Here is a 20,028-nt window from a genome sequence, read left to right as displayed (position 1 = left end):
ACACCTGTGCTATAAAAGGAACTTCATTTGTTTTTTTACATAAGTTAGCATCATAAATTTGTGACAATATTTAAAAGTATTGGTATTATTTAAATAAGATAATTAATATGTGATGTTAATAATTTACAATGAGTTATTTATAAAAAAAATCATCTAATTGAAACCTTCTTTGTGTGTGGTTTCTAGTTGAGTAATAAAAAAAGTTTATAGTATACTTATTTAAAATACCATTAGTGGATCCTCTAACCTTAACAACTATGTTTATCATTGTTTCATATTCACATTAATCTTATATCTCAAAGTCCTTTTTAACTCATCATCATCATCATTATTATTATTATTTATAATTTATATAGTTAACCTCTCTATAGTTCAACCCAGGTCTTGACGGGTTATTTATTATTTTGACACTTCTACAATTAGAAAAAGACATCAATTTTTTGGTCGTGTTACTTTGCATGATCTTATAAGCTTAATAACATCACCAAAAGATTGATGTCTTCTCCCAAGTGTAGGAGTATCGAAGTAATAAATAACCCAATAAGACCACGGTCGAACCATAGAGAGGTTAATTGTATAAATTATAAACAATAATTATAAACAACAACAATAGTAACAACAACAACAACAACAACAATAACAATACTAATAGTAGTAGTAGTAGTAATAAAGAAGAAGAAGAAGAAGTTGATGAGAACTTTGAGATGGAAGATCAATGTAAGGGTTAAACAATGATAACAACAAATGTCAAGGTTAAAGGATCCATTGATGGTATGTCAAACAAGTATAGTATAAACTTTTATTATTCAATTGGAAACCACACATAAAGGACGTTCCAATCAGATTATAAATTGTTAACATGATTACATTAGTCATCTTATTCGATTAATGCTAGTACTTGTAAATTTCATCAGGCATTCATGATTCTAACTTATGTCAACAACAAATCAAGTTCCTTTCATAGCTCAGGTGTCGGTTATACCATACATTATGGGCTATGAAAGTGTCAACCATTTCATGTACCAAGTGTTATACAACATAAATCTAGATTAGTCATTTAACAAGCAAAGTATTAAAGAGTGAACAAGATAACAAATACAAAACATGTTAGTATCAAACATTAAAGTCCATATTAAGTTTACATTATACTTATTATTACACCATTAGTGTAACCTTTTCACCTTGACATAATAAATTTAGTGACACGACTAAAAGATTGATGTCTTCTCCCAAGTGTAGGAGTGTCAAAGTAATAAATAACCCGGCACGACCGGGATCGAACCCTAGGGAGGTTAATTGTCCAAATTATAAATAACAATAATACAACAACAACAACAATAACAATAACAACAACAACAATAACAACAACAACAATACTAACAACAACAACAACAACAACATAACAGCAATAATAATAATAATAATAATAATAATAATAGTAGTAGTAGTAGTAGTAGTAGTAATACTAATAATAATAATAATAAATAAAGAAGAAGAAGAAGAGAACTTTGAGATGGAATATTAACGTAAAGATTTAACAATGATAACAATAAATGTCAAGGTTAGAGGATCCACTAATGGTATGTTAAATAAGTATAGTATAAACTCTTATTAGTCAATTGGAAACCACACACAAAGGAGGTTCCAATCAGATTATAGATTGTTAACATGATTACATTAGTCATCTTATTCAATTAATGCTAATACTTGCAAATCTCGTCAAGCATTCATGATTATAACTTATGTTAACAACAAATCAAGTGCCTTTCATAGATCAGGTGTCGGTTATCCCATACAGCATGGGCTATGAAAGTGCCAAGCATTTGTTGTACCAAGGGTTATACAACATAAATCAAGATTAGTCATTTAACTAGCAAAGTATTAAAGAGTGAACAAGATAACAAATACAAAACATGTTAGTATCAACCATTAAAGTCCATATTGAGTTTACATTATACTTATTCTTACACCATTAGTGTAACCTTTTCACCTTGGCATAATAAACTTAGCTAGACATAATAAAAGAAAGAAAAATAAATAAACGAGAAAAATAAATAATCAAAATAAGAACATAAATAAGATAAGAGTTAACTAAGTAAAGGAAAGGAAATGAAAGGCATAAACTTGATATTAATGAAAGCAAAGCATAAACATTATTAAAAAATAAATGAAAGCAAAGCATAAACATTACAAAAAATACAAAGAAAGAAAGCAAGAGCATGATCTTGATCTGGAGACCAAGATGCCTAAATGCATAGCAAATGCCTCCTTTTATAGGCCAAAACTAGGAACTATTGATTTGATGACTAATTAATGAGTGGGTGACCAACTCTTGACTTGGTGACAATCTTTGTCTTCTCTTGTCTGCCCAAAACATCATTGATAACGTCAAAATTGGAGCCACTTGAAAACATCAAAGTTGTAGGAAATTGTCTCAGCTGACGTGTGCAAACAATTCAGCTCATTTCAACTTCTAAAACTCCAAATATGGCCAAAATACTGAACAATGCTCGGGTTGGAGGACAGATTCGGGCTTCTTTGTTGTTGCTACAATTTGGACGGACAGATTCGGGTTTCTTTGTTGTTGCTACAATTTGGACTTGAAAATGACCTTTTTAGATCTTGGGCTCCATATGAAAGTTGTAGGCCTATGTCTTACCTTTCCATCCATGTAAAGTAGACCTAAATCTGAAATCTATAGCTCTAGATATGACCCACTTACCGAATAGTATTTCGGTTTGGATTGCACCGATATCTCTTTTCTAAGTTTGGCCATCTCTTTATCCTTACAATTTCAGTTCTTAAATTCATCAATCAATCCTTTCATTTATGTGATATACCTGCATTTAAAATGAACATTTACCATAAATTAAAGGTATGTTATATTATTAGATATATTATTATAAAACATGCTTTAGTTAAGGAGTTATTCATACTTCAAGTGCAAAATGATGATATAAAACCTTGATAAAATGCACTTTTAAGTACTAATCACACCCCCCAACCAGCTTATTGCTAGTCCCTAGTAATCAAAGCGTTAAAATAGAAAATAATTTACAAATTCCACAAAGCAAGGTATTCATCATTTAACTTCCATTAATCTATCCAGATAAACAAACTCTCGTTAAATTTACATACCTACTCAATACCTCTTAACAAAATATTCATAAACCTTTCTTTTGTACTCAATGTATCAACACATAATAATGGGGTTTTTCTTGGAAGAAAACAAAATTTTTGTTCTAATGTTTAAGGTTAACTTCCTTGGTTTGGGATTATTATCTTTGTCTTCTTTTTTTTTAAATATATATACATATAATTTAAAAACACCATGCATCTTTAACCCATGTAACGAGCTTTCAGCTAATGACTCCCAGACCAGTTGGTCTTAGGGCATTAGGTGTTAAGACACCCCTACGAGCTTAGTAACTCGGGTCACAGATATTGATATGTAAATAGTGCAATGTTTGATTCCCTTACGCTTTTCTCCTCAACCCATGTAACAAGCGTTGGGCCAATAGTTCCCAAGTCAGTTGACTTTAGGGTATGAGGTGTTAAAACACCCCTTCAGGCTTAATTGCTTAGGTTAGGGAGGCTACGAAACCAAACTTATCTACATTTTTATTATTATCATTTTTTTTTCTTTTTCTTTAATTATATACAATCCCTTGCCCTTAGTTGTTACCTTTAACAAAAGAACATAAATAATATAATAATTCAATATGCAACCCACAATCATATGTTAAAGTGTATGTGTGTAAATTAAGGTTTAAGAATACCTGTTAAATAAGTATATGAGCAGAATTAAGTGATAACAATGCGAGAGTTTGTAAATCTGAATATTTTAAGAAGTATTATGATAGACCTTGTTACGAATGATTACTAAGATATATCTCAAAAGTCATAAAAAGTTCTCCTTACTCTGCCATCATAGTAACAACAATTTTGCACATGCTTTATGAAATAGAAAACACAATTTTTTTTTTTAGCTACTACCCTCTCCCCCCAACTAAAACGAGACATTGTCCTCAATGTTTAAAGTTAGAAAGATAGAGTATAAAAGATATCACCTAAAATAACGAACACTGACAAACCTGCAACAAACTGAAACAAATATAAGAAACAACAAAACACAATAATAAAACCAAAAGACACAAAGATTCACAAATGAAAAAGTTTAATGACACTACTTACCTCATTGTCGAGAATGAATCTTTGAAATATTTGATCAGGACAATATTTGAATAAGTTAGGGTCATCATAATAAAAATTCTTCACTTCATTCAAAAACTTTTCTTTGTCTTGAGTACTCCAATCAGCTGGCAAATCTCCTAAAGCAAGAAAATTGATATTTTTATCATACCAAGGCATTGGACTAAGAGAAAGTAAGGATTCGTTACAAAAGTAATCATCGATTGGTGTGATGTCAGATGTCGAATCTATTGTCACTATTGACAAAAGATTCACATCAACATTTTCGGTGCTTGTTTCATTCGTGATTTTTTCCTTAGAATAAAGCATTTGCAAATCTTCAGACTCATCTAACTCATTTTTATGTAAAGTAGATTCAAGTTGATCATAAACGAATTCACCAATATGATCTACTTCTTATAAATCATTATCATCTCTAGGTTGCTTACAAATGTTTAAAATATTCATCTCCAATGTCATGTTTCCAAATGATAGCATCATCAGTCCATTCCTACAATTAATCAATGTGTTAGAGGTTGCAAGAAACGGACGTCCTAAAATAACAGGAAATGAATTACATGTTTCAACAGGTTCTGTGTCCAAGACAATAAAATCCACAGCATAAATGAATTTATCGACTTGTACTAACACATCTTCAATTATTCCTCTAGGCACTTTTACAGATCTATCGGCAAGTAAAAGAGATATAGAAGTTGGTTTTAACTCACCTAGATTGAGACTCTGAAAAACTGAATATGGAAGTAAATTCACACTAGCACCAAGATCAAGTAAGGCTCTTTCAATTTTTTGTTCTCCAATAAAGCAAGAAATTGTAGGACAACCAGGGTCTTTATATTTCAAAGCATTATTGTTCTGAAGAATGGCACTTACTTGTTCTGCTAAAAAGGCTTTCTTTTTCACATTTAGTGTCCTCTTCACAGTGCACAGATCTTTCAAAAATTTAGCATAGGAAGGAACCTGTTTAATAGCATCCAGCAAAGGTATATTGATCCTTACCTGTTTGAAAATTTCATAAATTTCAGAATTGTGATTGACTTTCCTTTGTTTGGTCATGGCTTGAGGAAATGGAAGTGCTGGCGGTGAATCAGTCGTTTCTTTGCAATTTTCAGATTCAACCCCTTCCTTACCCTCAGAGATTGACTCATCATCTTTCTCATAAGGTTCAAGAGAGGGTTTTTCAATAACCTTACCACTGCGCAGAGTAGTGACTGATTTGACTTGATCCATGTGTTGGCTTCCGGAACTACTTGCATTTGCATTGTATTGCCCTTTGGGATTTTGTTGTGTTTGAGATGGAAACTTACCTTTCTCTTGGAAACTGAGAGCAGATGTTAATTTAGCAAGAGTATCTTTAAAATCTATCATGTTTTGAGCAAGTTGAGTATTGATTGTCTCTTGCTTTTCAATGAATGCATGCAATGTTTCCTCAAGATTTCTTCTAGGAGGTGGAGCATAAGGAGGTGCATATCCATGAGAATTTTGGAAATTATGGTGTGCTTGAAACGGTGGTTGTGAAGTTTGTGCATTGTCACTCTTCCAACTGAAATTTGGGTGATTCCTCCAACCAGGGTTGTATGTTTGGGAGTATGGGTTGTGGTTGGCCCTTTGAAAACTGTTTAAAGCATGGGCTTGTTCATGGAGACATTCTTTAAAAGAAGGCAAGGTTGGACAATCGTTGGTTGAGTGTTCATTTGTTTCACAGATTTGACACACAATGTTTTCAACAGATTTTAATTGACCACTCTTTTTCAATTCTAGTGCCTCGACTTTTCTAGCTAAAGATGCAAACTTGGCTTGAAGGTCATGATCTTCCCTAAGGTTGTACATACCTCCACTAGATGTATGAGGTTGAGTTTTACTCGGTGCCTCACAAGTACCCGCGGTGTCCCAATTTTGAGCATTTTCAGCTAACAAGTCTAAGTACTCCATTGCTTCATCAGGGTCTTTATCTTCAAAAGTTCCATTGCACATCAATTCAACCATTTGCCTATCTTTAGGTGTTAACCCTTCATAGAAATGTGAAACCAATCTCCATGTTTCAAAACCATGATGAGGGCAAGTACTAAGCAAGTCTCGATACCTATCCCAACATTGGTAAAATGTTTCTCCTGGTTTTTGAGTGAAAGTGGTGATTTGTCTCTTGAAAGAGTTTGTTCTATGAGATGGAAAAAACTTCTTTAAAAACTGTTGTTGCATTTCATCCCAAGCACGAATGGATCCTGTAGTAGTAGTAGTAGTAGTAGTAGTAGTAGTAGTAGTAGTAGTAGTAGTAGTAGTAGTAGTAGTAGTAGTAGTAGTAGTAGTAGTAGTAGTAGTAGTAGTAGTAGTAGTAGTAGTAGTAGTAGTAGTAGTAGTAGTAGTAGTAGTAGTACTAATAATAATAATAATAATAATAATAATAATAATAATAATAAAGAAAGAGAAGAAGAAGAAGATGATGATGATGAGAACTTGGAGATCAAATATTAATGTAAGGATTAAGCAATAATAATAACAAATGTCAAGGTTAGAGGTTCCACTAATGGTATATCAAACAAGTATAGTATAAACTCTTATTATTGAATTGGAAACCACACACAAAGGAGGTTCCAATCAGATTATATATTGTTAACATGATTACATTAGTCATCTTATTCAATTAATGCTAATACTTGTAAATCTCGTCAAGCATTCATGATTATAACTTATGTTAACAACAAATCAAGTTCCTTTCATAGCTCAGGTGTCGGTTATACCATACATTATGGGCTATGAAAGTGCCAAGCATTTGTTGTACCAAGTGTTATACAACATAAATCAAGATTAGTCATTTAACAAGCAAAGTATTAAAGAGTGAACAAGATACCAAATACAAAACATGTTAGTATCAAACATTAAAGTCCATATTAAGTTTACATTATACTTATTCTTACACCATTAGTGTAACCTTTTCACCTTGACATAATAAACTTAGCTAGAGATAATAAAAGAAAGAAAAATAAATAAACAAAATAAGAACATAAATAAGATAAGAGTTAACTAAGTAAAGGAAAGGAAATGAAAGGCATAAACTTGATATTAATGAAAGCAAAGCATAAACATTATTAAAAAATACAAAGAAAGAAAGCAAGAGCATGATCTTGATCTGGAGACCAAGATGCCTAAATGCATGGCAAATGCCTCCTTTTAGAGGCTAAAATTGGAAACTATTTATTTGATGACTAATTAATGAATGGGTGACCAACTCTTGACTTGGTGACAATCCTTATCTTCTCTTGTCTGCCCAAAATGTCATTGATAACATCAAAATTGGAGCCACTTGAAAACATGAAAGTTGTAGGAAATTGTCTCAGCTATCTTGTGTAAAAAATTCAGCTCATTTCGACTTCTAGAACTCCAAATACCTATATGTAGGCCACTTGGAGTCTCACACACACTCTTTCTCTCTCTTTATTTTTTTATTTTTTATTTTTAATATCTAATTTGGCGTGAAATTGAGAAAATCTCTTCCCAGCTAGCAGACGAGAAGAAGCCAAGATGTACAGGTAGTTATGATTGTGGCTCACATCTTCTCTTGGTTTTACGTCCAAGAACGGCTTAAACGCCCTTTATGGGTTAGGGATACGTTTTCCATCCAGTTTTCTTAGAAACTGGCAAACAAGGTCTTTTTTAGTCAAATTCTCAAGACTAAGTCGATCATGTTTTTTATGAAAATGGGGCCATAAATCATGAATTGCACGATGCACATCTCCACTAGGATGCGTCTCAAGAGTTAATAGAACATTATCTAAAAACTCCTTACTTAGGCCATCCTTAATGAATTGTATTTTATCTTCACGGTTTATAGATACCATTCCTAAAAAATTACATTTTGCATTACAAGTCCATCTGGCACATTGATGATAGAATTTCAGTCGTTTTGCACAATGTTTCTTTGCAAAAGTGTTTTTACATGTTCCAAGTATGTGTGAAATGAAGGAATTAAAGGACTCACCTGATAATCGGATATTTGCTTCAATCAACCAGTAAATAGCTTGAGTTATTCCATTATTCATTAACAACCTCAATCTTGCACATCTAGCATGGTAAATTTTTGTAATCGCATTCTGAGGCAGAGCGGGAAAATACTTTTTCAATTTTTCAAGATTAGTGTCCATTTTCAAATGAGAATTGAAAGAGAGATTTAAAGAATTGCATAAATATATACACAGATATCAGTTATTATGGGAAACTGAAAAAACCAACTTAAGTCATGAAGTACCTTATGACCGGGGTAAGAGAAACTAGCAAAAATCACTTAAAAAAACACAAAAACAATATGAGGAAAAAAAAATCAATCTTTATATACAGGATCAACTAATTCAATAGAGTCATTTTCAACTGAAAAATTGTCAAAGTAAACTTTCAAACGATGTCCATTTACCTTGAAAACATTGTCATTCTTTGGATTCTTGATATCACAGGCCCCACATGGATACATATATTTCACAATAAAAGGACCGCTCCATCTTGATCTTAGTTTTCTAGGAGAAATAAATACAGTCGAGAATTATAAAGCAAGACTTTTTAACCAACATTGAATGTTTTTCTTAGTATTTTCTTGTTATGAAACTCTTAGATTCTTGCTTTATAAATTCTTGAATTTTCATATACATCATTTCTTATTTCCTCAAGCTTATTTATTTGTAATTTTCGTTGTTGACTAGTATCTTCAAGATTTGAATTGAAAGTTTTAATAGCCCAATAAGCTTTATGTTCAAGTTCCACGACCAAAAGATTGATGTCTTCTCCCAAGTGTAGGAGTGTCGAAGTAATAAATAACTCGACAAGACTATGGTTGAACCATAAGGGGGTTAATTGTATAAATTATAAACAACAATAATAGTAATAACAACAACAATAACAATACTAATAGTAGTAGTAGTAATAGTAGTAAAGAAGAAGAAGAAGAAGTTAATGAGAACTTTGAGATGGAAAATCAATGTAAGGGATAAACAATGATAATAACAAATGTCAAGATTAAAGAATCCACAAATGGTATGTCAAATAAGTATAGTATAAACTCTTATTATTCAATTGGAAACCACACACAAAAGAGGTTCCAATCAGATTATAAATTGTTAACATGATTACATTAGTTATCTTAACAATAAATCAAGTTCCTTTCATAGCTTAGGTGTCGGTTATACCATACAGTTTGGGTTATGAAAGTGTCGTGCATTTGTTGTACCAAGTGTTATATAACATAAATCTAGATTAATTATTTAACAAGTAAAGTATTAAAGAGAGAACAAGATAACAAATACAAAACATGTTAGTATCAAACATTAAAGTCCATATTATGTTTATACTATACTTATTCTTACACCATTAATGTAACCTTTTCACCTTGACAAAATAAACTTAGCTAAACATAATGAAAGAAAGAAAAATAGATAAACAAAATAAGAACATAAATAAGATAAAAGTTAACTAAGTAAAGAAAAGGAATTGAAAGGCATAAACTTGCTATTAATGAAAGCAAAACGTAAGAATTACAAAAATACAAAAAGAGAAAGCAAGAACATGATCTTTATCTGGAAACCAAGATACCTAAATGCATGGCAAATGCCTTCTTTTATAAGCCAAAATTGGAAACTATTAATTTGATGACTAATTGATGAGTGGGTGGTCAACTCTTGACTTAGTGACAATCTTTATCTTCTTTTGTCTGTCTAAAATGTCATTGATAACATCAAAACTGTAACCACTTGAAAACATGAAAGTTGTAGGTAATTGTCTCAGCTTTTTAGAAGAAAAAAAAAACAGAGGTCAATTGGACTTCTATAACTCCACATATGGGCCAAACACTGAACAGTGATCGGGCTGGAAGACAGATTCGGACTTGTTTGTTGTTGCTACAATTTGGACTTCAAAATGGCGTTTTTAAATCTTAAACTACATATGAAAGTTGTAGGCCTATGTCTTACATTTCCATCCATATTAAGTAGACCTAAATCGAAGATCTATAGCTCTAGATATGATCCAATTACCGAACAGTATTTCGGTTTGGACTGCACCAATATCTCTGTTCTAAGTTTGGCCATCTCTTTGTCCTTTCAATTTCAGTTCTTAAACTCATCAATCAATCTTTTTATTTTATGTGATAGGCATGTATTTAAAATGAATATTTACCATAAATTAAAGGTATCTTATATTATTAGATATGTTATTATAAAACATGTTTTAGTTAAGAAGTTATTGATACTTTAAGTGTAAAATGATGATATAAAACCTTGATAAAAATGCACTTTTAAATACTAATCACTTAAAAGCTATGTTTTCACAAAGGTTTTTAGTAAATCAAAGTTATTAGTATAAATATAGAAGTCAAATTAGTGTTTGTTTTTAACAAATGAGTTTTAGGAATTCAATCGATCTCCAAATAAGATGACCAAACACTTAAAAACCTAAAAAAAATACCACATGATACAAAATAACTTTAAAGCTAAGTTTTAGTTGAATGAATAATAATTTATAATTATTATGAGAAATCATTTTGCATGTCTAAATAAACAACAATGAAGGAAAGTAGAGCTTATTAATCCTACACGCATGTGTTTGAAATGAGAAAACATTATCTTTAACAATCCTTTCACAACATTCAAACATATCCTTTGCATTCCCTATATGAGCTTAGTATTTTTTTTCTATGAAAATTAACCCTGACACCTCATACTAGGGGCAAGTATAAGGACTAGAAAAGCAATCTAGGTGTAAGGATATACAAAAATGCCTAAACAAAGATGGTGGCATAAAGAAATTCAAAAATTTTGAGCATGACACATGAAATAACGAATGTGATAATGATGCTCCGAATTTCTCTCAAAATTTCTATCAAATTTATCTTATATCACATATCAAAATAAGGACTTGAGAAGATTTAAGAGTAATGCGATTAGAGGAGAGTAGATATAAAAGTAAAAAAGTCTTAAAATATTATATATGAAAAAACATGTTCGTCATATAAAGATAGGTGAATCAATTAACCCTAATAAATATTTCTACCTCTCATCATTTTTAGGGTTTAGAGTTTCCACATTGAGTATTTGAGTTTTAGTCTATCATATAACTTTTCTATTTGAATTGGTACGTTGAATTCTATTTTTGAAGCCTTCATTAAAACAATGCCACAAATTTCAATCATATCATAGCTTTAAAAGCACATAAAACATGTTGATTAAAAAAGAAATAAAAATTTTATATATCTTAGATTCTTAAATCACCAATAATAGCTTGAGTTTGCAAGAGATAAGGTTACTAGTAAATTCGTATTAATAAAACAGGGTAAGAATCAGAGATTCTAATTCTAAAAAGAAAAATAAGACCAATAAGAGTTTGATATCCTTATACAGTACAATGATTAGTTTTAGTGAATTGTATATGCTATCATGATCATACTAGATTTTTCCATTGTAAATTGAGATAAAAAGAAAAAAAATAGGGGCAAAGAACAAAATGATGGGTTATTTTTTTATTATTATTATGAATTTTAGTAGATTCATTATATTTTGTGTGTGAACATTTTATAATTATATTAAAGGATGTTAGCATTTAGATATATTGTTAAACCTCTCATATTTAACTATTCACCTTATCATTCATAGCCATTTTTCTCCTTCTAGTAAGTTATGTTCACATGATTTTATATGTCGGGATTTATTTTTATTTGCATGTTCTCACATACTTGATGTGTCATAGAATATTATGATATTAAATTGGAAGTGTCACATAATATTTTTATATTAAATTGGAAATTGATTTTATAAAATACAATTTTAGGTTATTGCTTAATAAAAAATGAAAATACCGGGATCAAAATTAATTAAAAAAAAACAAAACTCTTTTTTCAAAAAGTGCGAGAAACTTCAATTATATCTCCCAAGTTTCAGATTATGCATATTTGATTCTTATTTTTTAAGGTTTTTAGATTTCAATCCTTGAACATTGAGGGAGGAGAGAGAAAATATTTAGCCAACGACAGAAAAATCAAACTTAATGTCAATGAGTTGGCCTTAGATAAAAGAGTTCAATGGAGGTGATGTTACCTTTAAAAATGTTGGAAAAGGTAGATCAAGATTTGTGAATTTTGTTTTGATTCAATTTGATTTTAGGTTTTAAATTGATTAGAAAGTGTTTTAGCATTAGAAATGACTTTATTGAGGTTTCTATAATGATTTTAAGGTGTTTTTATATTTCAGTCCTTCAATATTAAGGGATGAGAGAGAAGCTTGATGGAAAAGGAAGAGAAGAGGAAAAATATTTGACTAATGACAAAAAAAATTAAACTTGATGTCAATGAGTTGTTCTCAAAGAGAAGAGTTCAATGAAAGTGGTTTTACCTTTAAACATGTTGGAAAAGGATAGATTGATATTTATAAATTTCATTTTAATTCAGTTTGATTTTGAACTAATTAGAGAGTGTTTTAGGGTTGAAAATGATTTTATTGAAATTTCTATGATGATTTTGAGATGTTTTTAGATAAAAAAAAGTTGAAAATAGTTTTTTGGAATCCTAAAACTTGGATCTTGATTTCTAATAATCAAAATTGATTGAATAATGCTCTAGATAGAAGTGCTATCTATTAAAATAAAAATAAAAAAAGTATTAAAATAGACAATGTATCATATATTTTTTTTCTAGAAAAGTAAAATCAGACTTAGATATGTGTGGAATTTTTCATTTTTGACCAGTGGTGCAGGCCTACTTTTTATTTTTTTATTTTAATTATTTTTTATTTTAATTTTAATTTTAATTAATACCCTCTCTCACATATTTATTTTAAAATTTTTAGATTATTTTTTATAGAAATTAATCTTTTGATTTTTTTATAATTTTATAACATTTCAAAAAGATTATTGTAATTTGTCTTTAATTTTTCTGTTTTAAATTTTAGATAAATAAGTTCTATTTGCATGAAGCATTTTAAAAATGATAATTATTTGTATGTACATATTAAAATTAACCTTTAAGATAAATAAATTAAAATGTATATAAAAAAAGAAGATAAATGAAGTAAAACATTTGCATGTTGCTTTTGCTTCTTAAAGAAGATCAATTTTCTTTTTAGTGTGTAATTAGCTTTAACAACTTATTTATTTATTTATTACTTCATATATTTTTCAATTTACTTTATTAAGTATAGATGTCATCTTTTCATTTCATATTTTAAAAATTATAATGCTAAAAAAACATATCTATAATGCTAGTGGCTTATTTTTTTACTATAAAATATAAATAGTGATTCTTATGTGTATGTAAAATTTTAATATAATACATTAAAATAATTTTTTTAACATTTATTTAGAAAATATTTATGAGGTATTTATATCATTAAAAAGTCTTACAATTTCATACCATATAATAAATAATTATTACTTTAGTTATAAAGCTAACTTAAAAACTAATTAGGAAAAGGACTAGGTTGTTAGGTTAGTGGATTAATCAATAAATTATTGAAAATAATTCAAATCAATCTAAATTAATTAATTTTATTAAAATGATAATATTGTGTTTTATTACAATACTTAACCAAGTTTGTTTATTTCAATTAAATTATTAAAAGATTTGATTGGATCAAGTAGGTTTGACATCCAAACTAGGTTAGTTTCTTTATCTTGATTTTCCAGCTTAATTGGTTAGTTCGAGTGAAATTTAATAACTATGATTATTGATTCATTTTAATGAAATTATTTGTTTTAAGATACAATTGAGAATAAAGTGAAAGAATAAAGACTACATTGAATGTTTCCTCATCTATTGTTAAACGCCAAGGCTTCACTTTCAAGCGTAAGTTTGGTATTGTGTTTCGAATAAGAGGATTGAACAAATTTTAATTTTTTCTTATTTAAAAGTAATATTTTATTTTTTAAAATTGTTTGAATATATTAATATAAAAATTAAATTTTAAAAAATAAAAAATTACTAAAATTATTATTTTAATATATTTTAAAATAAAAAACAACATAAAAAACACACTCCCAAATCAAAATCGGAATGAATTGAATCCACAGAGGTAAATGAATGATAATTGCTCACCCTCGCATGGCTACCGCCTGTACCTTATTCTTATCTCGCCTTTCTTTCTTTCGATTCACCACTAATAAATCTTCTTCAATAAAACGAAACCCATTTTTTCTCTATTCTAAAACTACTAAGGTTTAGTTACGACCACTGCCAGCTAAAAGAAACACAAATCATTTCCGTTCTTTTTTTTTTAGTGGATTTTGTCTTAATTTCAGTTATTTAAATTGTTTGTGCAGAATCCAAATCAACCAAGACTCATTTCAATGGCATCGGAAGCGAAGGAATCAGCTTCTAACAATCCAGGTCTTCACACCTTTCCTGATGAAGCTACTAAAGGATATATCATGCAACAAACTGTAAGCCCTTTCTTTTCTTTTCTTTTCTTTTTCCTTTTCTTTTCGATTTAGAATTGATGGGGCTAGTAATTTTATTTTTTTTGATATTTTATGCAGATGTTTCGAATTAAGGATCCGAAAGTCAGTCTTGACTTCTATTCTCGTGTTTTGGGCATGTCGTAAGTTTTTTCTTTCTTTCTTTTTTCTTAATGTAAGTGGGTTTATTCTCATATATATATATATATATATATATATATATATATATATATTAATGTAAGTAAGTTTATTCTCGTTAAAACTAATTATGTTGATTTGGGATATTGTTTTTCCTTATTTTATGATTTATGATTTTTTCCCCTTAATTTTGTCTCGTGTAATTTATGTGGGTTTAGTGCTGATTTTGTTTTCGAGGAAAAAAAGAGGTTAAAGATATTGGAATTGTTTGCCATTGTTATTTAAAGCATGAAATAATGACCAAGTAAATGGTGTTAGAGATGTTTTTTGAGGGTGTTTGGCAAAGTATATGCTGTTAAAGATGTTGTTGCTTGAGGGTGTTTGACAGGTTATATGGTTTTAGAGATGTTGCTCGAGGGTGTTTGACAAAGTATATGGTGTTAAGAGTTGTTGTTGCTTGAGGGTATTTTTATTTTTGGAAGATAAGATTTTTACTTTTGCAACGAAAACCAAAAGGTGGTTTTTTTTCCCCTTCTTCTTTGGTTGAAGAGTGGCTCTTTGGTAAGATACTAAACATTGACAACTTATGACGCTGGGTTTCAAGATGGTGAATTGATGGTGTTTGTGTAAGCATGCTTTGCTTCTGTGCTACCATACCATTTTGGATATGCATATGAGTAAAAGTCTATAAAATTAAGTCATACTTGTATATAACAACTTCTTTTTAAATTTTCAATATGGATAGGTTATCCTTGGTAATAATGATATGTTCACATTTCTGGAAATCTCAGGTTGCTAAAGAGACTGGATTTTCCAGAGATGAAGTTCACCCTGTACTTTTTGGGCTATGAGGTAATTTAGATAGCAATGCATCTAAAAGAGCTAGTGTTATTTATGGGGTTGTTTGAGTGTTAATATTTTGTGAATTTCACCACATTCCTTTCCTTCTTTTGGTGCCATATATTTAGCTATAAAAAAAATCATTATGCTCTGCAGCTTTTACAGTGGACATATCTGTTTGATGTAGGATCATGCATCAGCTCCAGGCGACTCAGTTGAAAGAACAGTTTGGACTTTTGGTCGGAAGGCTACAATTGAACTAACACAGTTAGAATGATTGATGCACTTGTTTCTCTTTTTTCTTGTCTCAAAACACAATGTTTTTTTTTTCTCCTTTCTGTTTTTCCTTATTAGTGCCTTCTGTTTGATATATTTTCTGACAACTAAATGCTTCCAACAGTAATTGGGGCACTGAAAGTGATCCTGAGTTCAAATATCACAATGGAAATTCAGAACCACGTGGCTTCGGTAGGTTTGACAGATTCACCCTATGTAGCAGTATGATAATTGTACTACATGTAACTTCCATGTAATTGTGGCATATATGAAGCGGTATCATATAGTCAAGACTGATGATTTTGATATGTTGATCTCTGGAACTGTGTACCACTTGAATGCAATTTGGCTGGCAAAACTTTTGAGAAATCACTTTTATTTTGGCCACTTTAGTGATATCATTTTAAAATAGAGGCATGCATATGATTAAATATGACATGCTATTATTGTGTAATCCATTAACTGTGTCTCTGTATATATTTTCATGATACAAGACCAAATAGACTAGGGTTTGTGAGGTATGAGTTTTTCTCGAGGAAGGTATCAATGTAGTTTGGGGTCTCTGGAGCTGGTTTTTTGTGTTGTTGGTGGTTTATTAATAGGAATGGAACAGAAGCTGTTAACAAGATCTCTAGAGTTTTTTCGGTGGTGTATATGGTGTCTTTGAATCACAATGAAAAGTTGCTTTGAATCAAAATCAATAAGTTATTCTAGCAAAATGGTTCCTGTTGAATGAATATATGTTTATCAACGATGCTTTAATATATGCTTTAAAATTCCCCTTTCCTTGTGTCTCTTTTGATAAATGATTCTATCAATTTTGAGTCTTAATCAATAATCACTTCAGCTTAAAGAAATGTTCAAACTTAAATTGAAAAAGTTGAGTGAAGAGTTGGTGAAAGCACCTCAATGAACCCTTGGAAAGGAAGGGTTACTTTCTTAATCCAGGCTGTCATAAGAGTTTTTGATTGCTTCACTTAACAGTTGCATTTTTACAGAACTTGCCATAAGAGTTTTTGATTGCATTAACAGTTGGCATGGCTCAAATCAACAGTTGCATTTTTACAGTTTAGTTTCTACCTGACATCAAACAAGGGGGGGCATTAACAGTTGGCATGGCTCAAATCAACCGTCGCATTTTTACAGTTTACTTTCTTTCTACCTGACATCAAACAAGGGGGGCTAAGTCATAATGTGCTGCTCTTTCATTGAAATTTTAATCTACATAATCTCCTGTTAACTAACATATAAGAACAATTCCTTCTTTTTCTTTAGATTTATGGTAGTTTATTTGTAAAGGATGATTTTCCCAAGCAAGAAGTAACGTTGATGGTTTTTATTTGCATTTCAGGACATATTGGTGTTACTGTTGATGACACATACAAGGCATGTGAGAGATTTGAACGCCTAGGGGTGGAGTTTGTCAAAAAACCAGAGGATGGTAAGACACCTCTTTTAGATGTTAAAATAGTTTACCCTTAATTAACATGAGCATCTGATTTGCGCTTTGTAGCTGGTAGTTTATATGTAATGTAGTGATCAGGTTAAATGGCTTGCTATTTGGCTAGATAAAACTGATGTTAATTTTGGGCATGGGTTCTGTCCTATACATGGCATCAATCAATGGTTTGACCTGCAAGTTTTTCTACACATTTTTTTTAGTTTGAGATAAAAGGTAAATTTCTGGATGATGTACCCATCTGCTTCTTTTGTGCGTCGGTGCGCACTTCAAGAGGATGGGGGAAAGAAAACAGGCACATATAAATCCTGGAGCAGGATAGTTTGGGAATGTCAATTCATCACTGGTCCATGAGTGGCGAGGATTTTGTATGGATTAAGAATTAGGTTTAGATTTAGGACTTGAGAATGTTCTCAATAATCATGCTCTGGTGAGAAACTTCTAATTTAGTAAATTGAGGTGGTATATGTTTAGAGAATAAAGGAGGAGAATAGAGGGTGTGCCATGGTTTCTTAAACAGTAATATGCTAGGTGATATGATATTGTGAGAATGAAACTTTCTGCTTGAACTGAGAAATCATATTAGCTAAGTTCACGATGCCATCATCAAATTCTGTGCTACTGATTCATGGACCATAAGTATACATTGTGTCATAGAATCAATGGTACAAAGTGTGGTAATTTGCTTCAATGTTTGTGGTCAACCTATTTGACTATCTCAATGGACTTGATCATTGATGACTCTGCCCTCATCCTCTACAGTTGTCTTTATATGAATCTCTTGACTAATCCATAGTCCAAGGATGGGAATTGATATAAATTGGTTCTCTTTAATTTAAATTTAACCAGTAAGTTATATGATTTCTTGGTTGGAGTAGAACCATCTCTCAAAAGCTTACCTTTATAGTAGTAAACATAGAATGTGTTTTGGTAATCTGGCTGGAAGTGCTTTTCCAAAGTGCTTGTTGCTTGGTGCTTTTTGAAGGTCTTGACATGTTTTATTTGGTGTCTTTTCTTTTCTACCTGAAAAGGAATTCCAATGGAATTACTGAAGACACATTTATTGACATTCAACCAAATTTGGTGTCTTTTCTTTGTGCTGTGTACTTGTCTTCTATTTTCCTTATCGCAGGCCTAAAAAATTAATTGCACCAATGACTTAAGGAAAATAGTTGTTTAATTTGGGTTTATGGTGCAACAAAGGAATATATTGCCATTGGTGCATCATTTTTTTTATATTTTATAATTACTTGGCTCAAATCTGTGAGTCTGGCTGCAGGAAAAATGAAAGGGATAGCATTCATTAAGGATCCTGATGGCTATTGGATAGAAATCTTCGATCTCAAAACTATTGGAAAAATAACTGAATCTGCTGCTTGATATCATGTGAGACACTAAACAGCTTTTTTTTATTGTTTTTGTTGTTGCTATTGCTTTATTTTTATCTCTTCCATCTTTCATGGATTGGCAACAGACTCAACTTTATATTGTTACTGTTCATGATGCAAAATTGTTTTCACATGGTACTGACATCCATTTTTATTGTAGATGTATTTTTATTTTTTCTTAACTGGGGAATACATGTTATTGTTAGTAAATAAGTTTCAGTTCAAGATTACATCACCTTTGGATTTTTTGACTTGTGAAGACTTGAGTGTATCACTAGTTGCTGGTAAAATGTTCTCTTAACTAATTGCCGAGGATGTGAATGTTGCGGGTGTGGGAGCTTTTAAGGGTGCAAGTTTCTAGGGTGTTTGGTTGCATTACAAGTTATAACTTTGTGAAATGTTATTGTGATGATGGTGGTGGTGGTTGCTTTATTCATTTTAACCTCGAAATAACTTCACCCTGCTAGGCCAACATTTAACTCTCTTTGAGGAATTAAGGTTTAACATGCCTAACAAAAAGATTGTCTAACACGGGTAAAAGCTATGTTGCTTGAATGACCACATTGACCATCCTTTACCATGCATGCATGCCTTTTGGCCTCTCCCATACCTCATTATTCTCTGAGATATGTTAACATGAGTTGCTTGCACATTATTGTGTGTTCCTTTATCATGCTCCATGTATTTTGCTAGGAAACTTGCAACTCTGGTGCATGCGATATCTGTCTTGTTCAATATATTATCGGGAGGGAGCCCTATGAGTGTATGATGATTGCCCAGTCACACGTGTGATCTCCAAAAATCAACACTCAACTCTGGTGTCAAGTCTTGTATCTAAGTAGTGTGTAAAGCATTGCATTCCCCACTACCTCCTTTATATCTACCCCATGCCCCAGCCCCCCAAGCGAGATCTTAGCTATGTTTAGCTGGAATCTCTACTGTGTGCACGAGGGAGCAAAGCAGAAGGGATGGGGTGTAAGGGTGGCCTGACTGCAGTTCATTTTGTTATCCATGCTTGTTTCTCGGCATTGATCTTTTTGTCAATTTTGTGAGGTCAATGGTTTATTTGCTGGTCTTAATAATTTGAAACTCAAATGTGTTAATGCAGGAAAAGGGGGCGTGTTGCAGTTTTGAAGGTTTCTTTCCTCTGAAGGATTCTCCAAAGTAGACTTGCAGTGGTGACAAAATTATGATGGAAAAGTTGTTTTCAATGCATGCATTTCTTGTGTTTGTTAATGGAGATGATCTATAGTTCTATTTAACTTTTTTATTGCTTACTCTTTCACAAAAGGTGCTGGA

At 31.0% G+C, this 20,028-nt stretch overlaps 1 protein-coding gene and 1 long non-coding RNA gene across 4 annotated transcripts; one reads left to right on the top strand and one right to left on the bottom strand.

Annotated features, from left to right (window-relative positions):
- Positions 1 to 14,177: 14,177 nt before the first annotated feature.
- On the top strand, positions 14,178 to 20,006 carry LOC105116357 (lactoylglutathione lyase family protein / glyoxalase I family protein). Of its 3 annotated transcripts, none has more exons than XM_011013680.1 (9): positions 14,178 to 14,246; positions 14,494 to 14,613; positions 14,710 to 14,771; positions 15,558 to 15,618; positions 15,794 to 15,873; positions 16,007 to 16,074; positions 17,234 to 17,323; positions 18,621 to 18,727; positions 19,838 to 20,006. In XM_011013680.1, exons 2-8 carry the CDS (start codon positions 14,521 to 14,523, stop codon positions 18,719 to 18,721), a joined length of 555 nt encoding a protein of 184 aa, XP_011011982.1. In that variant the 5' UTR covers positions 14,178 to 14,246; positions 14,494 to 14,520; the 3' UTR covers positions 18,722 to 18,727; positions 19,838 to 20,006. The 3 variants fall into 3 exon arrangements, with proteins under 3 accessions (XP_011011982.1, XP_011011980.1, XP_011011981.1); XM_011013678.1 differs by lacking the exon at positions 14,178 to 14,246 and adding an exon at positions 14,253 to 14,389; XM_011013679.1 differs by lacking the exons at positions 14,178 to 14,246; positions 18,621 to 18,727 and adding an exon at positions 14,253 to 14,389.
- Positions 16,529 to 17,134, bottom strand: LOC105116356 (uncharacterized). Its single transcript, XR_840513.1, has 2 exons — positions 17,045 to 17,134; positions 16,529 to 16,962 (listed from the first exon to the last, which is right to left on the bottom strand). It is a non-coding gene; the product is annotated as an uncharacterized LOC105116356 (long non-coding RNA).
- Positions 20,007 to 20,028: the final 22 nt, after the last annotated feature.

The sequence above is a fragment of the Populus euphratica genome, unplaced genomic scaffold, assembly GCF_000495115.2.
Source record: "Populus euphratica unplaced genomic scaffold, PopEup_1.0 scaffold920.1, whole genome shotgun sequence".
Taxonomy (NCBI): domain Eukaryota; kingdom Viridiplantae; phylum Streptophyta; class Magnoliopsida; order Malpighiales; family Salicaceae; genus Populus; species Populus euphratica.
This window is presented reverse-complemented; position numbering and strand designations above follow the sequence as displayed.